The 17,908-nt window shown below is 43.5% G+C and overlaps 1 protein-coding gene across 3 annotated transcripts in view; it reads left to right on the top strand.

Annotated features, from left to right (window-relative positions):
• OCA2 (OCA2 melanosomal transmembrane protein) overlaps positions 1–17,908 on the top strand; it is a 225,315-nt gene that overhangs the window by 15,080 nt on the left and 192,327 nt on the right. For all 3 annotated transcript variants that reach the window (XR_010339211.1, XM_064367820.1, XM_064367821.1), the window contains exons 6-7: positions 1,060–1,142; positions 2,313–2,466. Coding sequence is in view for 2 of the 3 variants with exons in the window: in XM_064367820.1 (XP_064223890.1) it covers positions 1,060–1,142; positions 2,313–2,466 (237 nt within the window). In the remaining variant the exon portion in view is untranslated. The remainder of the gene's footprint in view (positions 1–1,059; positions 1,143–2,312; positions 2,467–17,908) is intronic.

The raw sequence follows: 17,908 nt of genomic DNA, 5'->3' as shown, positions 1-17,908 counted from the left end.
CTGAAGTACTTAAAAGGAACTTCTGTTCTCATGCGTGTGCGTCTCTGCTTTGACTAGTTTCAGAGTTTCTGTTTTCAGTGTCCTTTGTGATTTGTGGGTGAGATTCCCATCTTCCCCCTCCCTCCCCAGGCTGCCTCCCCAGCTGGTCACCCCCATGAACCTCAGCCTCAGGGGCAAGAAGGTGCAAGGCAGGGCTGCCTGCAGCGAATGAGGCTTCACCCTGGGATCCTCCCTTGCAGGGCTCCTGTGCACAGGGCTGTGGAAGGTTTTCTGAGGGTGGGTTTGTTGCCTCCAGGTTTCAAGTAGTTGCAGAAGCAGTTCTCAGGACTCAGAGCACTCAGAAGAGTTCTCCAAGTCTCTAGTAACTTGTAGTAATTCATTTTTTAAATTAAAAAAAATATATTAAAACATTTTAGAGTGGGGATCTCACTCTGTTGCCCAGGCTGGAGTGTAGTAGTCTGATCACAACTCACTGTAACTGAACTCCTGGGTTCATGGGATCCTCCTGCCTCAGCCCCTAAGTGGCTGGGATGACAGGCAGATGCCACCAGGCCTGGCTAATTTAAATGTGTGTGTGTGTTGAGGGGGAGACAGGGGTCTTGTTCTGTTGCCCAGGCTGATCTTGAACTCTTGGCCTCAAGTGATCCTCCCACCTTGGCCTCCCAAGGTTTTGGGATCACAGGCGTGAGCTGCATCTGATGAGATTTATTTTCGTTGTATTAAATCACTATTTACTACTATGCCTTTTGTAGTTTTGTACACTAATTCTGCATTTTTTCTTTATTTTTAAATTTTGTTTTACTACAAGTCTAAGAAACATTTTTTCTTTCGAATCCTTTTTCTTAAACAAAGCTCTCCAAATTGTGGAAATTCCCGGCTCTAAACCACCTGCACTAGCTCCTAACATCAGAAATGTGGGAGCCCAAGTAAAGATGCACCCCTGTTCCTTTCTTTCTCCTTTTCTTATTTGAAACAAATACCTAAACTGAGCAGTGCCAGATCCCAGATGGTGTCTCAGGTGAGAAGCCTCACCATGACTTTATGCTTTGACTTGTGCAGGTCACTCACAATTGGACGGTGTATTTAAATCCGAGGAGAAGTGAGCGCTCGGTGATGAGCAGGACCTTTGAGGTACTGAGCAGGTGGGTTCTCAGTGAGTGAGGTCTTGGGGCAGGCTCTCTGAGACACTCTGGTTTAAAGGAGTGTAACCTGCAGGACACTGAATTTCGGCCCACACAGCACCAGGTCAGCATGTGACTTGGACACGGCACTCATGTAGACAGTGAGCCCAAAGGCTGTGGGAGGGCATCGTAGCCTTGGGTGTCAGGTTATAAGAGGGCTGACTGCAGAAGCCACTTTGAAACAAATGCTATTTTTTGGTTGATGTTCTAATTTAATTATTATCAAGAAGCTGTACAATGGAGAATTCCAGGAAATTGAGGATTCTTCCTCCTTAATGAATGTCATTTTATATTCAGTCTGTACTTGTGGTTGCTGTATTAGATGGCTAAGGCTGCCATATCGAAGCACCACATACTGGGTGGCTGAAATGTCATTGCTTGTTTGTAATTCTAGAGGCTGGATGTCCTAGGTCAAGGTGTCGACAGGCCTCTTGCCTGGCTTACAGGTGGCCATCCCTCTGTGTGTGCCTGTCTTCTGACCTCTCCCTGTTTGGACACCCGTCCTCCTGGATTAGGAGTTATCCCCATAACCTCATTTAAACTTCCTCACCTCGTTAAAGACCCCACCTCTACCTACAGTCCCATTTAGAGGTATTTGGGGTTAGGACTTCAACAAAGAAATTGTTTTTGGAGGAACGGGACATAATTCAGGCCATAAAACATATTGACTGGACTTTAAAAAATGCTTCAGTGCCGGCCACAGACCTGTGGTCACTTGCAGGCTTCTTGTCTGTAGTGCGTTTCCCACTCTCAGGGACTGGAGTGCAAATAGCTGGCTTTGCTCTTAGCAGGTAACGTGGTTGGGCATGGTGGAGAGGAGGAAGAGGCAGGTCAGTGGCTGACGTCTCTGTGCAGGCTCCTACCCACTGTTCATTGTCAGTGATGCCACAGGAGGCTAAAGGGCCTGCTTGGACTGGCTGGGCTTGGCCACAGGGCGGCTGCATCCTGTGTCTCTCGCCATGGGCCCGTGCTCACGGCTCTTCCAGCTGTGAAGTTGGGCATTGGGCTGAATCGTTCAGAGGTCCACTTGGACTCTGGTGAATGCCATGGCTGATACAGAGGGAGGTCCCCTAGCTGTTGACCTGGATTTGTTCCCCTTGTGAACTGTAAGGTCGTTGCTTCGTTCTACAGAGAGACGGTGTCCATCAGCATCCGGGCCTCCCTCCAGCAGACCCAGGCTGTGCCTCTTTTGATGGCTCATCAGTACCTCCCCGCAAGTGTGGAAGCCCAAGTGACCATCGCAACGGCCATCCTCGCGGGCGTCTATGTGCTGATCATATTTGAGGTAACTTTCATGCCTGCTCCCCTGATCCATCTGGGCCCACAGTAGGGGAGACTTGAGACCTGTGAGACGCTCTGGATGGGCTCGGTCCTGGCTCCTGAATCAGATTGGACAAACATAATGATTCCTAAAGATTGACGGGTTCTTCTCTCTAGATGGAAAGGGAACCGTACGGGAATAGTTGGTGAATCTTGACAACTGACGTGAGCAGGATGGGTTTTGGGAGCAGAAGTGTATCTGAGAAAACAGAATGCACTTCCAGTGTTCTACCCTCTTTGCTGCTCACTCCAAGTGTGACCTTGAAGGAACTCAGAGTCTGCATCTGTGTGCTGGATGCGCTCATTCGCGCCCACCTGCACCGTGCGATTGTGTGTGTGAGGGACACAGATGCCCAGGGCTGTGTGCTTGGAGGGGTTATCTGTTCCGTCTGCCAGCTTGGCTCGTGTGCATTTCCATCTGTGATCTTAAGTCTGGTCAATTTGATGTTTCTGGGAAGTTGTAAGTGTGGCTATGCCTTCAACAGCATGAAGCAACGTGCAAACCCTTCCTAGGCTAGGCAGGTCCATTGTTGATTTAACTATGAAACCAAACTTCTCCACAACACAGACAGGAGCCTGGAAGTTTGGTGCGTGATGTGACTGTTAGAGGTGTGTCCCAGTGAGCTTGGGACAGGTCTGAGAAATGTACCTGGGGTTGTTGAGGAGATGGCGGGGTGGAGGAGTGGCCAGGAAAGCTCCAGAACTTTGTCCGCAGTTGTTGGGTCCACCTGCTGAGGAATGATGACCCAGTAAGTTGAGCCCTCAACTGTCTAGCAAGGGCCATTCACAGGATTGTTATTTCTTATGTCTCTTATGTTCTAGAACAGTTTTGCCCCCATTTTCTATCCATTTTCTTTTAAATCAATATTATTGTTGTTTGATGGTTCCCATGACCACTCTGATTTGCTACAGGAACTCGCAGACTCAGGGGCAGCTGTCCTCTGGGCTGCGGCTTATTGCCATGCTGGGCAGTGGAAACCTGCTGAGCCTGGACGAAGCCAGGAGTAGGCTTCTCAGAGGTCTTCTCTCCCAGGAGGGCCCACACAGAGCACGCGCCTCCCTCCAGCAGATAGAGACAGACATGTGCGGTGTTTCTGTCTGGGGCAACCTGTTGGAGACTGAGTTTTGGTCAGGTCCGGTTAGATAGTTGCCCTCAGCCTACCAAGATCCCAACTCCCAGAAGGCAAACAGGTGCACTCTATTTATATATCACATTTTATACAGCCTGGGCCCGCAGGTACAGCAGAACATACCACATTGTATACAGCCTGGACCCACAGGAACAGTAGAATGTATCACATAGTATACAGCCTTGGCACGCAGGTACAGCTGGACGTATCACATTGTATACAGCCTGGGCCTGCAGGTACAGTAGAATGTATCACATTGTATATACAGCCTGGGCACGCAGGTACAGTAGAATGTATCACATTGTATATACAGCCTGGGCCCGCAGGTACAGTAGAATGTATCACATTGTATATACAGCCTGGGCACGCAGGTACAGTAGAATGTATCACATTGTATATACAGCCTGGGCACGCAGGTACAGCAGGACTTACCACGTTGTATATACAGCCTGGGCACGCAGGTACAGCAGAATGTATCACATTGTATATACAGCCTGGGCACGCAGGTACAGCTGGACGTATCACATTGTATACAGCCTGGGCCCGCAGGTACGGTAGAATGTATCACATTGTACATACAGCCTGGGCCCGCAGGTACAGCAGAACGTATCACATCGTATACACAGCCTGGGCACGCAGGTACAGCAGAATGTATCACGTTGTATATACAGCCTGGGCATGCAGGTACAACAGAACACACTGCCTTGGGCCCACAAGACAGCCTTCTCCTGGGTAACGAGGGAACAGTCCTGAAGCTGAGTACCCAGAAGCCAGCCAAGGGCCCTTCTAAAGGTGGCGTCCTCAGGCCAGGCGAAGTCTTTACTGCATCACCATCTAGTTGACAAATCCTATTCTGTTGTTCTGCAGAATACTGTGTACTCTGGATTCAGCTGCTGGGTTCCTCATGGGATGAATTAGCTGCTCTGTCCTGTTTCCTGCAGACTATAACTGAGATCTGAAGCTTCAGGTTCCACTTTGGGGCACCCGTGCTTCACAGGTGTGCAGGGGTCTGGACTGCATCCAGGAGGAGGACCCTGTGTCTGGATGTCCTGCTTTCAGGGGTGCAGAGAATGTCCGGGGAGTTGCGGTAGTGGAGAAAGGTGCCCAGCTTCCCACCACCTCTTTTAATAGTTTTAATACCCACCGGGGCCCACTGCTGCCTAAGATAAATCCTTATTCTGTAATGATCAACTTTCATAGTAATGAGCTGTTGCCTTAGTAACTTCCAGTGTTGTCCACCGAGTTTATTTAGTTTCTCTCTTCCCCTTTTTTACTGCTATTTTGCAATTAGAGATTTAATAAATTCATTGTGCTTTAATTAGTTACAGTCATTATTAATTAAAAAATACAATACAATTCCAGTTATTTTTCATGGGCTTCTCTGTTATTCTGTTTTTTTTTTCACCTTTTTTCTAAAATTATTCAACCTTTCGAAAATTACGTAATTTGCAAAGCTTTCTTAATTTTCATTAATTAATGGTCATTATTATTAGTCATTTAGGAAAAAACCTCCCTTTCTCTACCAAAAGCCGTCTCTAGATTTTAAAAGTCCTATAAAGAGGCCAGTTCGACATGGTGTCTACCCTTGCAGAAACAAAAAGCAGAGGCCACAGCACAGTAACCAGCCACACACAGAAGGGAACTTGGCGGGGGTCTCAGGAAGTGTGGCAGGGTCTCAGGAAGGGGCTTGGGGGCCATGACAGGGTCTTAGGAAGTGTGGCAGGGTCTTAGGAAGGGCCTTGTTAGATGTGACAGGGTCTCAGGAAGTGTGGTAGGGTCTCAGAAAGGGCCTTGGGGGACATGTCAGGGTCTCAGGGAGTGTGGCAAGGTCTCAGGAAGAGCCTCGGACATGACAGGGTCTCAGGAAGTGTGGCAGGGTCTCAGAAAGGGCCTTGGGGGACATGTCAGGGTCTCAGGGAGTGTGGCAGGGTCTCAGGAAGAGCCTCGGACATGACAGGGTCTCAGGAAGTGTGGCAGGGTCTCAGGAAGGGCCTTGGGGGACATGTCAGGGTCTCAGGGAGTGTGGCAAGGTCTCAGGAAGAGCCTCAGACATGACAGGGTCTCAGGAAGTGTGGCAGGGTCTCAGGAAGGGTCTTGGGGGACATGACAGGGTCTCAGGGAGTGTGGCAGGATCTCAGGGAGTGTGGCAAAGTCTCAGGAAGAGCCTCGGAGGACATGACAGTCTTAGGAAGTGTGGCAGGGACTCAGGAAGGGCCTTGGAGGGAAGTCCTTGCATCCTGCAAGCAGTGTGGCTGCCAAAGCCCTCCCAGAGGCTGCCTCCCTATGCAGCCTGTCCATTTCCTGTCCACCTTTCAGTAGGTCTCCCTACACACTTGCTCCTCACGTCTAGTGGTCCAAGGCCCTCCTGTTATAGCTGTCCACATGCCCATGCCTATGACAGGGTGTGGTCTTCTCGTTGGTGTATAGTGATATCTTACTGTGGTTCCAACTTAATTTCTTTAATGATGAGAATGTTGGACATATCTTTTCATGTATTTATTTGCTATCTGTATATCTTCTTCAGTGTGATGTCTGTACATACCTTTTGCTTATTTTCTAATTGAATTGTTTTTTTAAATGTTGAGCTTTGACTATTCTCTATATATTATAGATATAAAGACTGTTGGATATGTGGTTTGCAAATATTTTCTCTTAGTCCAGTTTATAATTTCTATCTATTTTTTTTTTTTTTGGAGATAAAGAGCTGGGATTACAGGGGTGAGCCACCATGCCTGGCCACCCTCCTTTTTTTTTTTTTAGACAGAGTTTTGCTCTTGTTGCTGAAGCTGGAGTACAATGGCTCAGTCTCAGCTTACTGCAACCTCTATCTCCTGGGTTTGAGTGATCTTCCTGCCTCAGCCTTCCAAGTAACTAGAACTACAGGTGCATGCCATGATGCCCAGCTAAGTTTTTTGTATTTTTTATAAAGATGGGGTTTCACCATGTTGGCCAGGCTGGTCTCGAACTCCTGACCTCAGGTGATTCACCCACTTGGCCTCCCAAAGTGCTGGGATTACTGGTGTGAGCCACGGTGCCTGGCCAGTTTTTTTCTTTTATAGATTGTGCTTTGAGTGTCAAGTCTAAGAACTTATTGCTTAGCTGCAATAATTCCAAAGAGTCCAAAGATTGGTTTTTGTATTTTTTATTTTTATTTTTAGTTTTACTTTTAAGACCAGGATCTATTTTGAGTTAGTTTTCTTTTGTCTTTTTCTTTGAGACAAGGTTTCACTCTGTCACCCAGGCTGGCGTGCAGTGGCGTGATCACAGCTCACTGTAGCCTCAAACTCCTGGGCTCAAGTGGTCCTCCTGCCTCAGTCTCCTGAGTAGCTGGGACTACAGGCATGTCATATCATACTGGCTAAGTTAAAAAAAATTTTTTTTTTTGGTAGAATCAGGGTCTTGCTATGTTGCCCAGGCTGGTCTTGAATTCCTGGCCTCAAGTGATTCTCTTGCTTTGGCTTCTTAAAATGCTAAGATTACAGGTGTGAGCCACTGTGCCAGGCCTTGAGTTATTTCTTGTATTTGAGGTTTTTTTTTTTTTTTTTTTTTTTTAAGATGGCGTCTTGCACTGTCGCCCAGGCTGTAGTGCAGTGGCGCGATCTTGGCTCACTGCAGTCTCTTGCCTCCTGGGTTCAAGCAGTTCTCCTGCCTCAGCCTCTGGAGTAGCTGGGACTACAGGCGTGTGCTGCCATGCCCAGCTGATTGTTTTGTATTTTTAGTAGAGATGAGGCTTCACCATGTTGGCCTGGATGGTCTTGATCTCTTGACCTTGTGGTCTACCTGCCTTGGGCTCTCAAAGTGCTGTGATTACAGGCATGAGCCACCATGCCCGGCCTTGTGTGAGTTTTAAGTCCAGGTTCGTTTTTAAACCTATGGATGTCCAATTGGGCCGGCACCATTTATTGACAAGACTATCCCTCCTTAATTGAACTGAATTTGCTCCTTGGTTAAAAATTGATTAGACATATTTGTGGGATATATTTCTGGGTTCTCTGTCCCATTGGTAGTGTGTGTGTAGTCAGTACCACACTATCTTGATTACTGCAGGTGTAAGTTTGGACTCTGGGAAGAGGGATTCCTCCCACTTATTACTATTTTTTTTTCCAAAATTGTTCTGGCTAGTCTGTGGCCAATCTTTTTCCATATACATCTTCCCCTTTTCTTCCTCCAGCTTTATTGGAATAAAGTTACATTTCTGTTTTCTAGGATTTTGGTTGCTTTCTCATGTGGTGCTTTGACATACACATTTTAGAATGGCCCTCTAGTCCATAAACATATTATTTATTTTGGTCTTCTTTGATTTCTTTTATAATTTTCATGATACTGATCTTGTACATCTTTTCTTAAATTTATACCTGTTTCCTTTTCTTTGGAGCAATTATAAGTCATACTGAGTTTCTATTGTGGTTTCCACTTGTCTATTGTTAGTACATATAAATGCATTTCTTTGTGTGTTAATCTTGTACCAAGTTATTTTATTGAATTTACCTGTTCTCAGAGTTTTTAAAAAATACAGTTGAGATTTCCTACGTAGACAGTCGTGTCATTTGCAATGAGGACAGTTTTATGTCTTTTTTTTCCAATCTGTATGTTTTTATTTTCCTTTACTTACCTTATTGCAGTGGCTAGAATGAGAATGGTAAGACTGGCATTGTTCCCAATCTTAAAGGGGAAGCATTCAGTCTTTCACCATGAAGTATGATTTTATTAGTTTTTTTAGATGCTGTTTATGAGACTGAGGAAATTCTTTTCTTTTCCTAATGTACTAAGAGGGTTATTTTTGTTGTGTTTTTTCCTTCTTTCTCTCTCTTTCTCTCTCTTTCTCTCTTTTTGAAACCATAATTGGGTGTTGAGAACATCTTTTCTGTGTCAGTTGATGTGATCATATGGTTTTTTTCATTAGCTGCTTGATACGGTGAATTACATCGATTTATTTGAGAATATTGGACTAGACTTTACCTGGAACAAATCCTTCTTTCCTAATGTGAGCATTTATTATCATAATTTTCCCTGTCAGCACTGCTTTTGCTGCATCTTACAGATTTTAATCTGTTGTGTTTTCAGTTTCAGTTAGTTGTAATTCTTAAATTTTCTTGAGACTTCCACTTTGACCCATAGATTATTTAGATGTATGTTGTTTAAATTCTAAATGTTACAGATTTTCCTGTTGTCTTTCTATTACTGAATTACAGTTTGATTCACTTACATTAGAGAACTTACACTATATTTAATTCTTTAAATTTGTTACCCGTGTGTGTGTGTGTGTGTGTGTGTGTGTGTGTGTGTGTGACGGAATCTTGCTCCGTTGCCCAGGCTGGATTGCAGTGGTGTGATCTCAGCTCACTGCAACCTATGCCTCACAGGTTCAAGTGATTCTCAGCCTCAGTCTCCCAAGCAGCTGAGACCACAGGCGTGCACCACCATGCCTGGCTACTTTTTGTATTTTTAGTAGAGATGAGGTTTTGCCCTGTTGGCCAGGTTGGTCTCGAACTACTGGCTTCAAGTGATCTGCCTGCCTCGGTCTCCCAAAGTGCTGTGATTACGGGTGTGAGCCACTGTGGCTGGCCATTGTTGACTTTTTTCTTAATGACCCAGGTTTATGGTCTATCTTGATAACTATTCTGTGTGCTTAAAGTAATATGATTTTTCTTTTCTTATAATACTGGTATAACTTGCAAATAGAAATTTTATATAAGTAGTCTAAGCAACAATTTGTGAAACCCCAACACTGTCCTTTTGTTGTGTCTGTAATTTGATGTGGAAGGTGGAGGCTGCAGGGGTGCTAAAGGAATAGTATGTTCTACCTTATGTTTCTGTGACTCCTGTGTGTCCAGAACTCCCTAGGGGAGGGTCCACGTGATAAGGAGAGGGTGGGATGCAGTCGCCAGCCCTTTGGGCTTTCCAGCAGTGGAGCTGACATTGCATCGTTCCTAGGATCTGCTCTAGGGGTAGAATTTGCCTTGGGCAGGGACTCGGAAGTTGTCCTGTTTTGGGCAAGGCTGCTTTCCCAGAACTGAAGGTCTCTAGATTCTGCAGGCAGGCATGCTTAGGCTGTGCCACTGATGTCTGCATCCTGCTCCACTCAGGAGAGTCTTGGGGTGGCCTGCAGATGCCCCTGCCTATCCTCCCAATCTACTGCCGCCAGCTGCTCCCCAGATGCTGTCCCTGTTGCCTCAGACTGGCCTCCTCCCTGATCCCTCCTCACCTGCTCTGTCGTGGGTGCCCCATCTCACTGATTGTGTCTGTTGTTGGTTGCTTTTGTTCAATGTTGATTCCCAGTGCCTTGGACACTGCCTGGCATAGAGCAAGTGCTCAATAAATATTAAACAAATGTTTCCAGAGCATCTTCAGATATTTGAGACAGGTGCTAATGTCCTCTGGGTCTGGTCTAACTTGGATCCTGCGCGGGGGCGCTGTCCACCCCTGACTTTGTGCCTTGCTGACGCATGAGTGACTGGGAACAAAGGATCAGCCAGGGTTCCCTTAGGTCTTTTAATAGCTTGGTGGGATGAAATTATTTCAGGAAATACCTTGGGTTATTTATACTTGTTGTCCTATGGATAATCCTGATTGGCACTTTCTTGCCTGAGGATTTGGGGTTGTATCTTTCATCTTTGTAAAGTAGTTCCTTAGTTCCTTTTTTTTTTTGAGATGGCGTCTCACCCTGCTGCCCTGGCTGGAGTGCAGTGGCACAATCTCGGCTCATTGCAACCTCCACCTCCTGGGTTCAAGCGATTCTCCTGCCTCAGCCTCCTGAGTAGCTGGAATTACAGGCACCTGCCACTACACCTGGCTACTTTTTTGTATCTTTAGCAAAGAAGAGGTTTCACAATGTTGGCCAGGCTGGTCTCAAACTCCTGATCTCGTGATCCACCTACCTCAGCCTCCCAAAATGCTGGGATTACAGGCGTGAGCCACCACGCCCGGCCCATTCTTGTAAAATAGTTCTTGTTGAAAGCCCCAAAGAACACATTTGGAGGGATCCTCCTAACTCTTGCACTTTGAATCTATAATAGAGCACTGGGAGATTTCCCAATGCAGCTTTCTAAAAATTCCATTATCAGAGCTAAGGTTTCTATGCTCTTATACTATATAAAGTTATATTAAAATAGTTCTGACACAGTCTTAATGGACAGTATTTCACAACATAAATGAGACAATGCATTTTTTCCACATGTCTTTTATCCAACCTGTGGTATTGTGTCTTGAGGATTGCCACCACGGCTCCTTTCTGCTGAAGACAAGCAGGCCATTTCTTTCCCTTCACCTACTTTATGTAATTGAAGCAAAATGATACAGCCTTTGTGTAACATTGTGTTCCATTGCTCTGGGTCCTTTCATGTTTAATTTAGGAGTTCATGTAGTGTTTGGTTTAAAATTAACTGTGAAATTAAATTCAAGAGAGATGAATAGAGAACAGCTTCCATCTTCCAGGGAGTCTCCACTTTAATTTACAGAAATGGGAAGCATATTTGGAGAGGGAAGAGGCTGCATTTCAGAACCCAATTCACATACCATAACACTGCAAACCTCCAAGTTAGGTTTTCCTATTTTCTGTTCTTAACGATGCTCTGCAAGGCTGCAATTTAAATTACAGCTGTAGCCGATGGCTCTGCCCCCTCATTCATTTCCTTTTGTCTGCAAGCCTCTTGTTACTGCTGATTCATGGAACATACTGCTTCCTGTAGCACTGGCAAACTTGCTCCATTACCTCGTTCCAGAGATACCTCTCCTTTTCTTCCTTGAGAAGGACTCCTTCAGAACTGCAGGAAAACTGGTGGATTATGTAATACACTCCCTCTGCTTAACACATACACTGAATTGCAAAGATACTTTTGCAGTTGAAGGAGTCAGGATGGGACGTAGGTCTTCTGACCACTGGGCCACGCTACCCACATTTTTTTTCTGGCAAGCTCACAATCCAGCATTTCAGGGTTTCTCAAAGTGAGCAGCCACATCATTCCTTAGAAAAGTGGCAAGTATTTTGAAGAAGGAGGTGAACCCTTTCCAAGCTTGTCATCCTGGGTGGCTCTTCTGCATGCCCTTGACTGTTCCTGCACATGCAGTGAGCTCCGGAGCATGCTCTTGTTTGAAGTCAGAGCCAATGAGAGGTCGGGGTGGTGGGCCGAAAGGAAGCCAGTGCAGGGAGGAGGGCCACAGTGAGCCTCGAGGGCTCCGACTTCAAAGAAAATAATGATGCTGATAACCACAGGAGCTAACATGTGCAGAGGGGCCAGCCCTGTTCAGGGAATCCTCTGTGTGTTGATAGACAACCCCACAACCCCACGAGGCAGGCTTTATCACCACCCCCATTTTTTAGATGAGGACATCAAGCACAGAGAAATCAGACCACTTGCCCAAAGTCCCCAACTAGCCAGTGGCTGCCTTCGGAGTCCACATTTCTCGCCAGGGTGTGGCACTTCTCAAGGAGCCGGAACTATCTGTAACCAGTGCCCAGAAGGCTGTGCAAGGTGAACAGATGTCTGTCATGGTCCTACCATGGGTCTGGCTCTATGTTTTCATCATCTATGTTATTTGATTCTGAAAAGGTGCAGTAGGCTGATTAATGACCTCTCCCCACAAGATGTCCACATTCTAACTCCCAGACCATTTGCATATGGGACCTCACATGGCAAAAGGGGCTTTGCAGAGTGATTATGCCAATGGTCTTGCGATGCAGATGATCAGGTGAGCTCAATGGGTCCTTACCTGGAGAGCCCTCCCAGCTGTGGTCAGAGGGAGATACAACTGTGGAATAAAGGGTCACAGAAATGTGATATGAGGGCTTGATTCACCACTGAAGGTTTCAAAGCTGGCAAAGAGGAATCCTGTTGCTAAGATTTGAGTGGTAGACAAAGATGAGGGATGGATTCTCCCTTGGATCCTGCAGAAGGAAGGCATTTGTGCGAGGCCTACGATGTAGCGCATGCCTGGATGTCTGACCTGCAGGACCGCAGGAGGGTGGGTTTGCGGTGGTTGGTGACAGCAGCCCAGGAAACTGGTACAGAAGGTCTGAAATGCCTTTTCTTTTAGATATATACCCAGGATTGAGATATGCTCAATCATATGGTAGATCTGTTTTTAAGTTTTGAGAAAGTTTCATATTGCTTTCCATATGTCTGTGCTAATTTACACCCCCACAACATGCTAGGGTTCCCTTTTCTTCACATCCTCACCAACACTTGTTGTCTCTTGTTTTTGATAACAGCCATTCTAACAGGTGTGAGGCCATATCTCATTATGTTTTTGATGTGCATTTCTCTGATGATTAGTGATGGTAAGCACCTTTTCACACACCTGGGGGCCATTTTATGTCTTCTTTGGGAAAATGTCTATTCAGATCCTTTGCCCATTTTTTGGTCATGTTATTTATTTTTTTTGCTCTTGAGTTGTATGAGTTCCTTATATATGTTCGATACTAACCCCTTATCAGGTATATGGTTTGCAAATATTTTCTGAGTCTGTAGGTTGTCTTTTCATTTTGTTGTGTTTCCTTTGCTGTGGGGAAGCTTTTTAATTTGATATGGTTCCACTTGTTTATTCTTTGCTTTTATTACCTGTGCTTTTGGTGTCATATCCAAAAAATCAGTGTCAAGACCAGCATCAAGGAGCTTTCCCCCTGTGTGTTGTTCCAGAAGTTTTACAGTTTTAAGTCTCACATTTAAGTCTTTAATCTCAAGTCATTTCTGTAGATGGTGTAGGATAGGGTCCACTTTCATTCTTTTGCATGTGGTTATTCACCTTCCCCAATGCCATAATTTATTGAAGAGACTATCCTTTCCCCACTGTGTATTCTTGGCATTCTTATCAAATACTAGTTTACTGTAACATGCATGACTTTATTTCTGGGCTCTTGATTCTTCCATTCTATTGGTCTATATGTCTGTTTTTATGCCAGCCATACTGTTTTGATTACTATAGATGTGTAATATAGTTTAAAATCAGGAAGTGTCATACCTCTAGCTTTTTTTTTCTTACTCAATGTCGATTTGGCTGTTTAGGGTCTTTTATGGCTCCATATAAATTTTAAGATTTTTTTTTATTTCTATGAAAAATGCCATTGGAATTTTGATAGAGATTGCATTGAATCTGTAGATTGCTTTGGGTAGTATGGACATTTTAACAATATTAATTTTCCAAACCATGAACGTGTTATATCTTTCCATTTATTTGTATCTTTTTCGATTTCTTCATTCATGTTTTACTGTCTTCCATGTACAGATCTTTAAACCTCTTTTGTTAAATTTATTCCTATTTTATTCTTTTTGATGCTCTTATAGATGGGATTATTTTCTTTTTTTTTCTGTAAAATCATTTACAAATATATATATTTTTTATTATATTTTAGGTTTTGGGGTACATGTGAAGAACATGCAAGATTGTTGCATAGGTACACACGTGGCAGTGTGATTTGCTGCCTTCCTCCCCTTCACCTATATCTGGCATTTCTCCCCATGATATCTCTCCCCAACTCCCCACCCCCCGCTGTCCCCTCCCCTATTTCCCCCCAACAGACCCCAGTGTGTAGTGCTCCCCTCCCCTCCCTGTGTCCATGTGTTCTCATTGTTCAACACCCGCCTATGAGTGAGAACATACAGTGTTTGATTTTCTGTTCTTGTGTCAGTTCGCTGAGAATGATGGTTTCCAGGTCCATCCATGTCCCTACAAAGGACGTGAACTCATTGTTTTTGATGGCTGCACAATATTCCATGGTGTGTATGTGCCACATTTTCCCTGTCCAGTCTATCATCAATGGGCATTTAGGTTGGTTCCAGGTCTTTGCTATTGTAAAGTGTGCTGCAATGAACATTCGTGTGCATGTGTCCTTATAGTAGAACGATTTATAATCCTTTGGATATATACCCAGTAATGGGATTGCTGGGTCAAATGGAATTTCTATTTCTAGGTCCTTGAGGAATCACCACACTGTCTTCCACAATGGTTGAACTAATTTACACTCCCACCAACGGTGTAAAAGTGTTCCTATTTCTCCACATCCTCTCCAGCATCTGTTGTCTCCAGATTTTTTTTTTTTTTTTTTTTTTTTTTTTTTTGAGACGGAGTTTCGCTCTTGTTACCCAGTCTGGAGTGCAATGGCGCGATCACGGCTCACCGCAACCTCCTCCTCCTGGGTTCAGGCAATTCTCCTGCCTCAGCCTCCTGAGTAGCTGGGATTACAGGCACATGCCACCATGCCCAGCTAATTTTTTGTATTTTTAGTAGAGACGGGGTTTCACCATGTTGACAGGATGGTCTCGATCTCTTGACCTCGTGATCCACCCGCCTCGGCCTCCCAAAGTGCTGGGATTACAGGCGTGAGCCACCGCGCCCGGCCTGTCTCCAGATTTTTTAACGATCGCCATTCTAACTGGCGTGAGATGGTATCTCAATGTAGTTTTGATTTGCATTTCTCTAATGACCAGTGATGATGAGCATTTTTTCATATGTTTGCTAGCCTCATGTATGTCTTCTTTTGTAAAGTGTCTGTTCGTATCCTTCGCCCACTTTTGAATGGGCTTGTTTTTTTCTTGTAAATCTGCTTTAGTTCGTGGTAAATTCTGGATATCAGCCCTTTGTCAGATGGGTAAACTGCAAAAATGTTTTCCCATTCTGTTGGTTGCCGATTCACTCTAATGACTGTTTCTTTTGCCATGCAGAAGTTGTGGAGTTTGATCAGGTCCCATTTGTCTGTTTTGGCTTTTGTTGTCAATGCTTTTGGTGTCCTCAGCAGAAACCCTACAGGTCAGAAGAGAGTAGGGGCCAATATTTAACATCCTTAAAGAAAAGAACTTTCAACCCAGAATTTCATATCCAGCCAAACTAAGCTTCATAAGTGAAGGGATTATTTTCTTTCTTTCTTCAGATAGTACATGTTAGCATATTGAAATAAAACTGATTTTTTTGTGTGTTCTGATTTTGTATCCTACTAATTTACTGAATTTGTTTATTAGTGTTAACAGAGTTTTGGTAGAGTCTTTAGGGTTTTCTATATATAAGATCACATCATCTGCAAACAGATAGAGTTTAACTTCTTCCTTTCCAATTTGGATACTTAAAAATTTTTGTTTGTTTGTTGTCTAATTGCCGTATCTAGTACTTCCAGTACTATGTTGAATAGAAGTGGTGAGAGTGGGCATCCTTGTCTTGGTCTTGATTTTAGAAGAAAAGCTTTCAGCTTTTCACTATTGAGTATAATGTTAGCTGTGGGCTTGTTAGATATGGTCTTTATTATGTTGTGGTACATTTATTCTATATCTTATTTTTTGAGAGTTTTTTAATTATGAAAGGATGTTGAATTTTGTCACATGCCTTTTCTGCATTTATTGAGATGATCGTATGATTTTTATCCTTCATTCTGTTAAGGCAGTATATCACATTTATTGATTTGTGTATGTTGAACCTGTCCTTGCATTCAGGAATAATTCCTACTTAATCATGGTATATGATCCTTTTCATGTGCTGTTGAATTCAGTTTGCTAGTATTTTGTTGAGCATTTTTGCATCTGTGTTCATCAGGGATATTGGCCTGTAATTTTCTTTCTTTCTTTTTTTGTAGTGTCCTTATCTGGGTTTTGTATGAAGGGTAATACTGGCCTTTTTACAAAAGTTTGACAAAGATTAGCATTCTTTAAGTGTTTGGTAGAATTTACCTGTGAAGCCAGCAGTCCTGAGACTTTCTTTGTTTGAAGGTTTTGATTAGTGCTTCAATCTTCTTCTTATTGGCCTGTTCAGATTTTCTGTTTTTTGTTGATTCAGTCTTGGTAGGTTGTATGTTTCTAGGAATTTACTAGTTTCTTCTAGGTTATCAATTTTTAGGCATGTAATTGTTCACAGTATCCTTATGATATTAGTTGTAATGTCCCCTTTTTCACTTATAATCGTATTTATGTGAGTCTTCTCTCTTTTTTATCTTGGTGGGTATAGATAAAGTTCCATAAATTTTGTTTATCTTTTCCAAAGCCAACTCTTAGTTTTGTTGATCTCTTCAGTTGTCTTTCTAGTCTCTATTTCATTTGTTTCTGCCATTATTTTCTTCCTCTGTCAACTTTGGGCTTAGCTGGCTCTTCATTTTCTTTTTCCTTGAGGTATAAAGTTAGGTTGTTTATTTGACCTCTTTCTTCTTTTTTAAAGTTTTGTTTTTTAATTAACAAATAATAATTGTATATACGTATGGGCACAATGTGGTTTCAATTCATGTATACACTGTAGAGATCAAATCAGGCTAATGATTTTGAGGTAGGTATATGCCTGCTTTAGCTGTGCCCCATAAATTCTGCTATGTTGTGTTTCCATTTTTGTCTGTCTCAAGATACCTTCTGATTTCCCTTTTATTTATTTTATGACACATTGGTTGTTCAAGAGTGTGTTGCTTTTTGTATATTTATCAATTTCCCTATTTTCTGTTATGAATTTCTAGTTTTATACCATTGTGTTTGGAAAATATACTTGATATTATTTCCATCTTCTAAAATTTGTTAAGTTCAAGCATGGTGGGTCATGCTTATAATCTTAGTGCTTTAGGAGGCTGAGGCAGGAGGATCACTTGAGGCGAGGAGTTCAAGACCAGCTTGGGCAACATAGCAAGACCCCCATCTTTGCAAAAAAAAAAAAAAAAATTAGCTGGATTTGGTGGTGCACAGCTATAGTCCTAGCTACTCAGGAGGCTGGGGCAAGAGGATTGCTTAAGTCCAGGGGTTCAAGGCTGCAGTGAACTTTGACTGCACCACTGCACTCCAGCCTGGGTGACAGAGCAAGACTCTGTCTCTAAAACAATTTTTTTAGATAAATAAAATTTGTTAAGACTTGTTTGTGATCTAATATGTGGTATATTCTGAAGAATTTTTGGTGTATGCTAGAGAAGAATGTATATTTTTTGGCTGTTGGGTGGAAAGTTCTGTCTGTGTCTGTTAGGTCCACTTGGTGTACAGTGCTGTTCAAATCTGCTGTTTCTTTATTGATTTCCTGTCTGGATGTTCTATCCATTATCTTAAATGGGACATTGAAGTCCCATATTACATTGTGTTGCTGTCACTCTCTCCCTTTAGCTCTGTTAATACCGCTGTGTATATTTAAGTGGTCTGGTGTTGGGTGTGTACTTATTATAACTGTGATAGGTCCCTGTTGAATTGACCCTTTTATCAGTGGAAGAGGGTGGGTAGTGACCTTCTTTGACTCTAGAGACAGTTTTTGACTTAGAGTCTATTTTGTCTGACATAACTTCAGCTATCCCTGCTGTCTTTTGGTTACCATTTCCATGCAAATGTCCATGCAAATGGT

Source organism: Aotus nancymaae, unplaced genomic scaffold (genome assembly GCF_030222135.1).
Source record: "Aotus nancymaae isolate 86718 unplaced genomic scaffold, 86718_ANA_hifiasm-v0.15.2.pri h1tg000075l, whole genome shotgun sequence".
In the NCBI taxonomy this organism is placed as follows: Eukaryota; Metazoa; Chordata; class Mammalia; order Primates; family Aotidae; genus Aotus; species Aotus nancymaae.
This window is presented reverse-complemented; position numbering and strand designations above follow the sequence as displayed.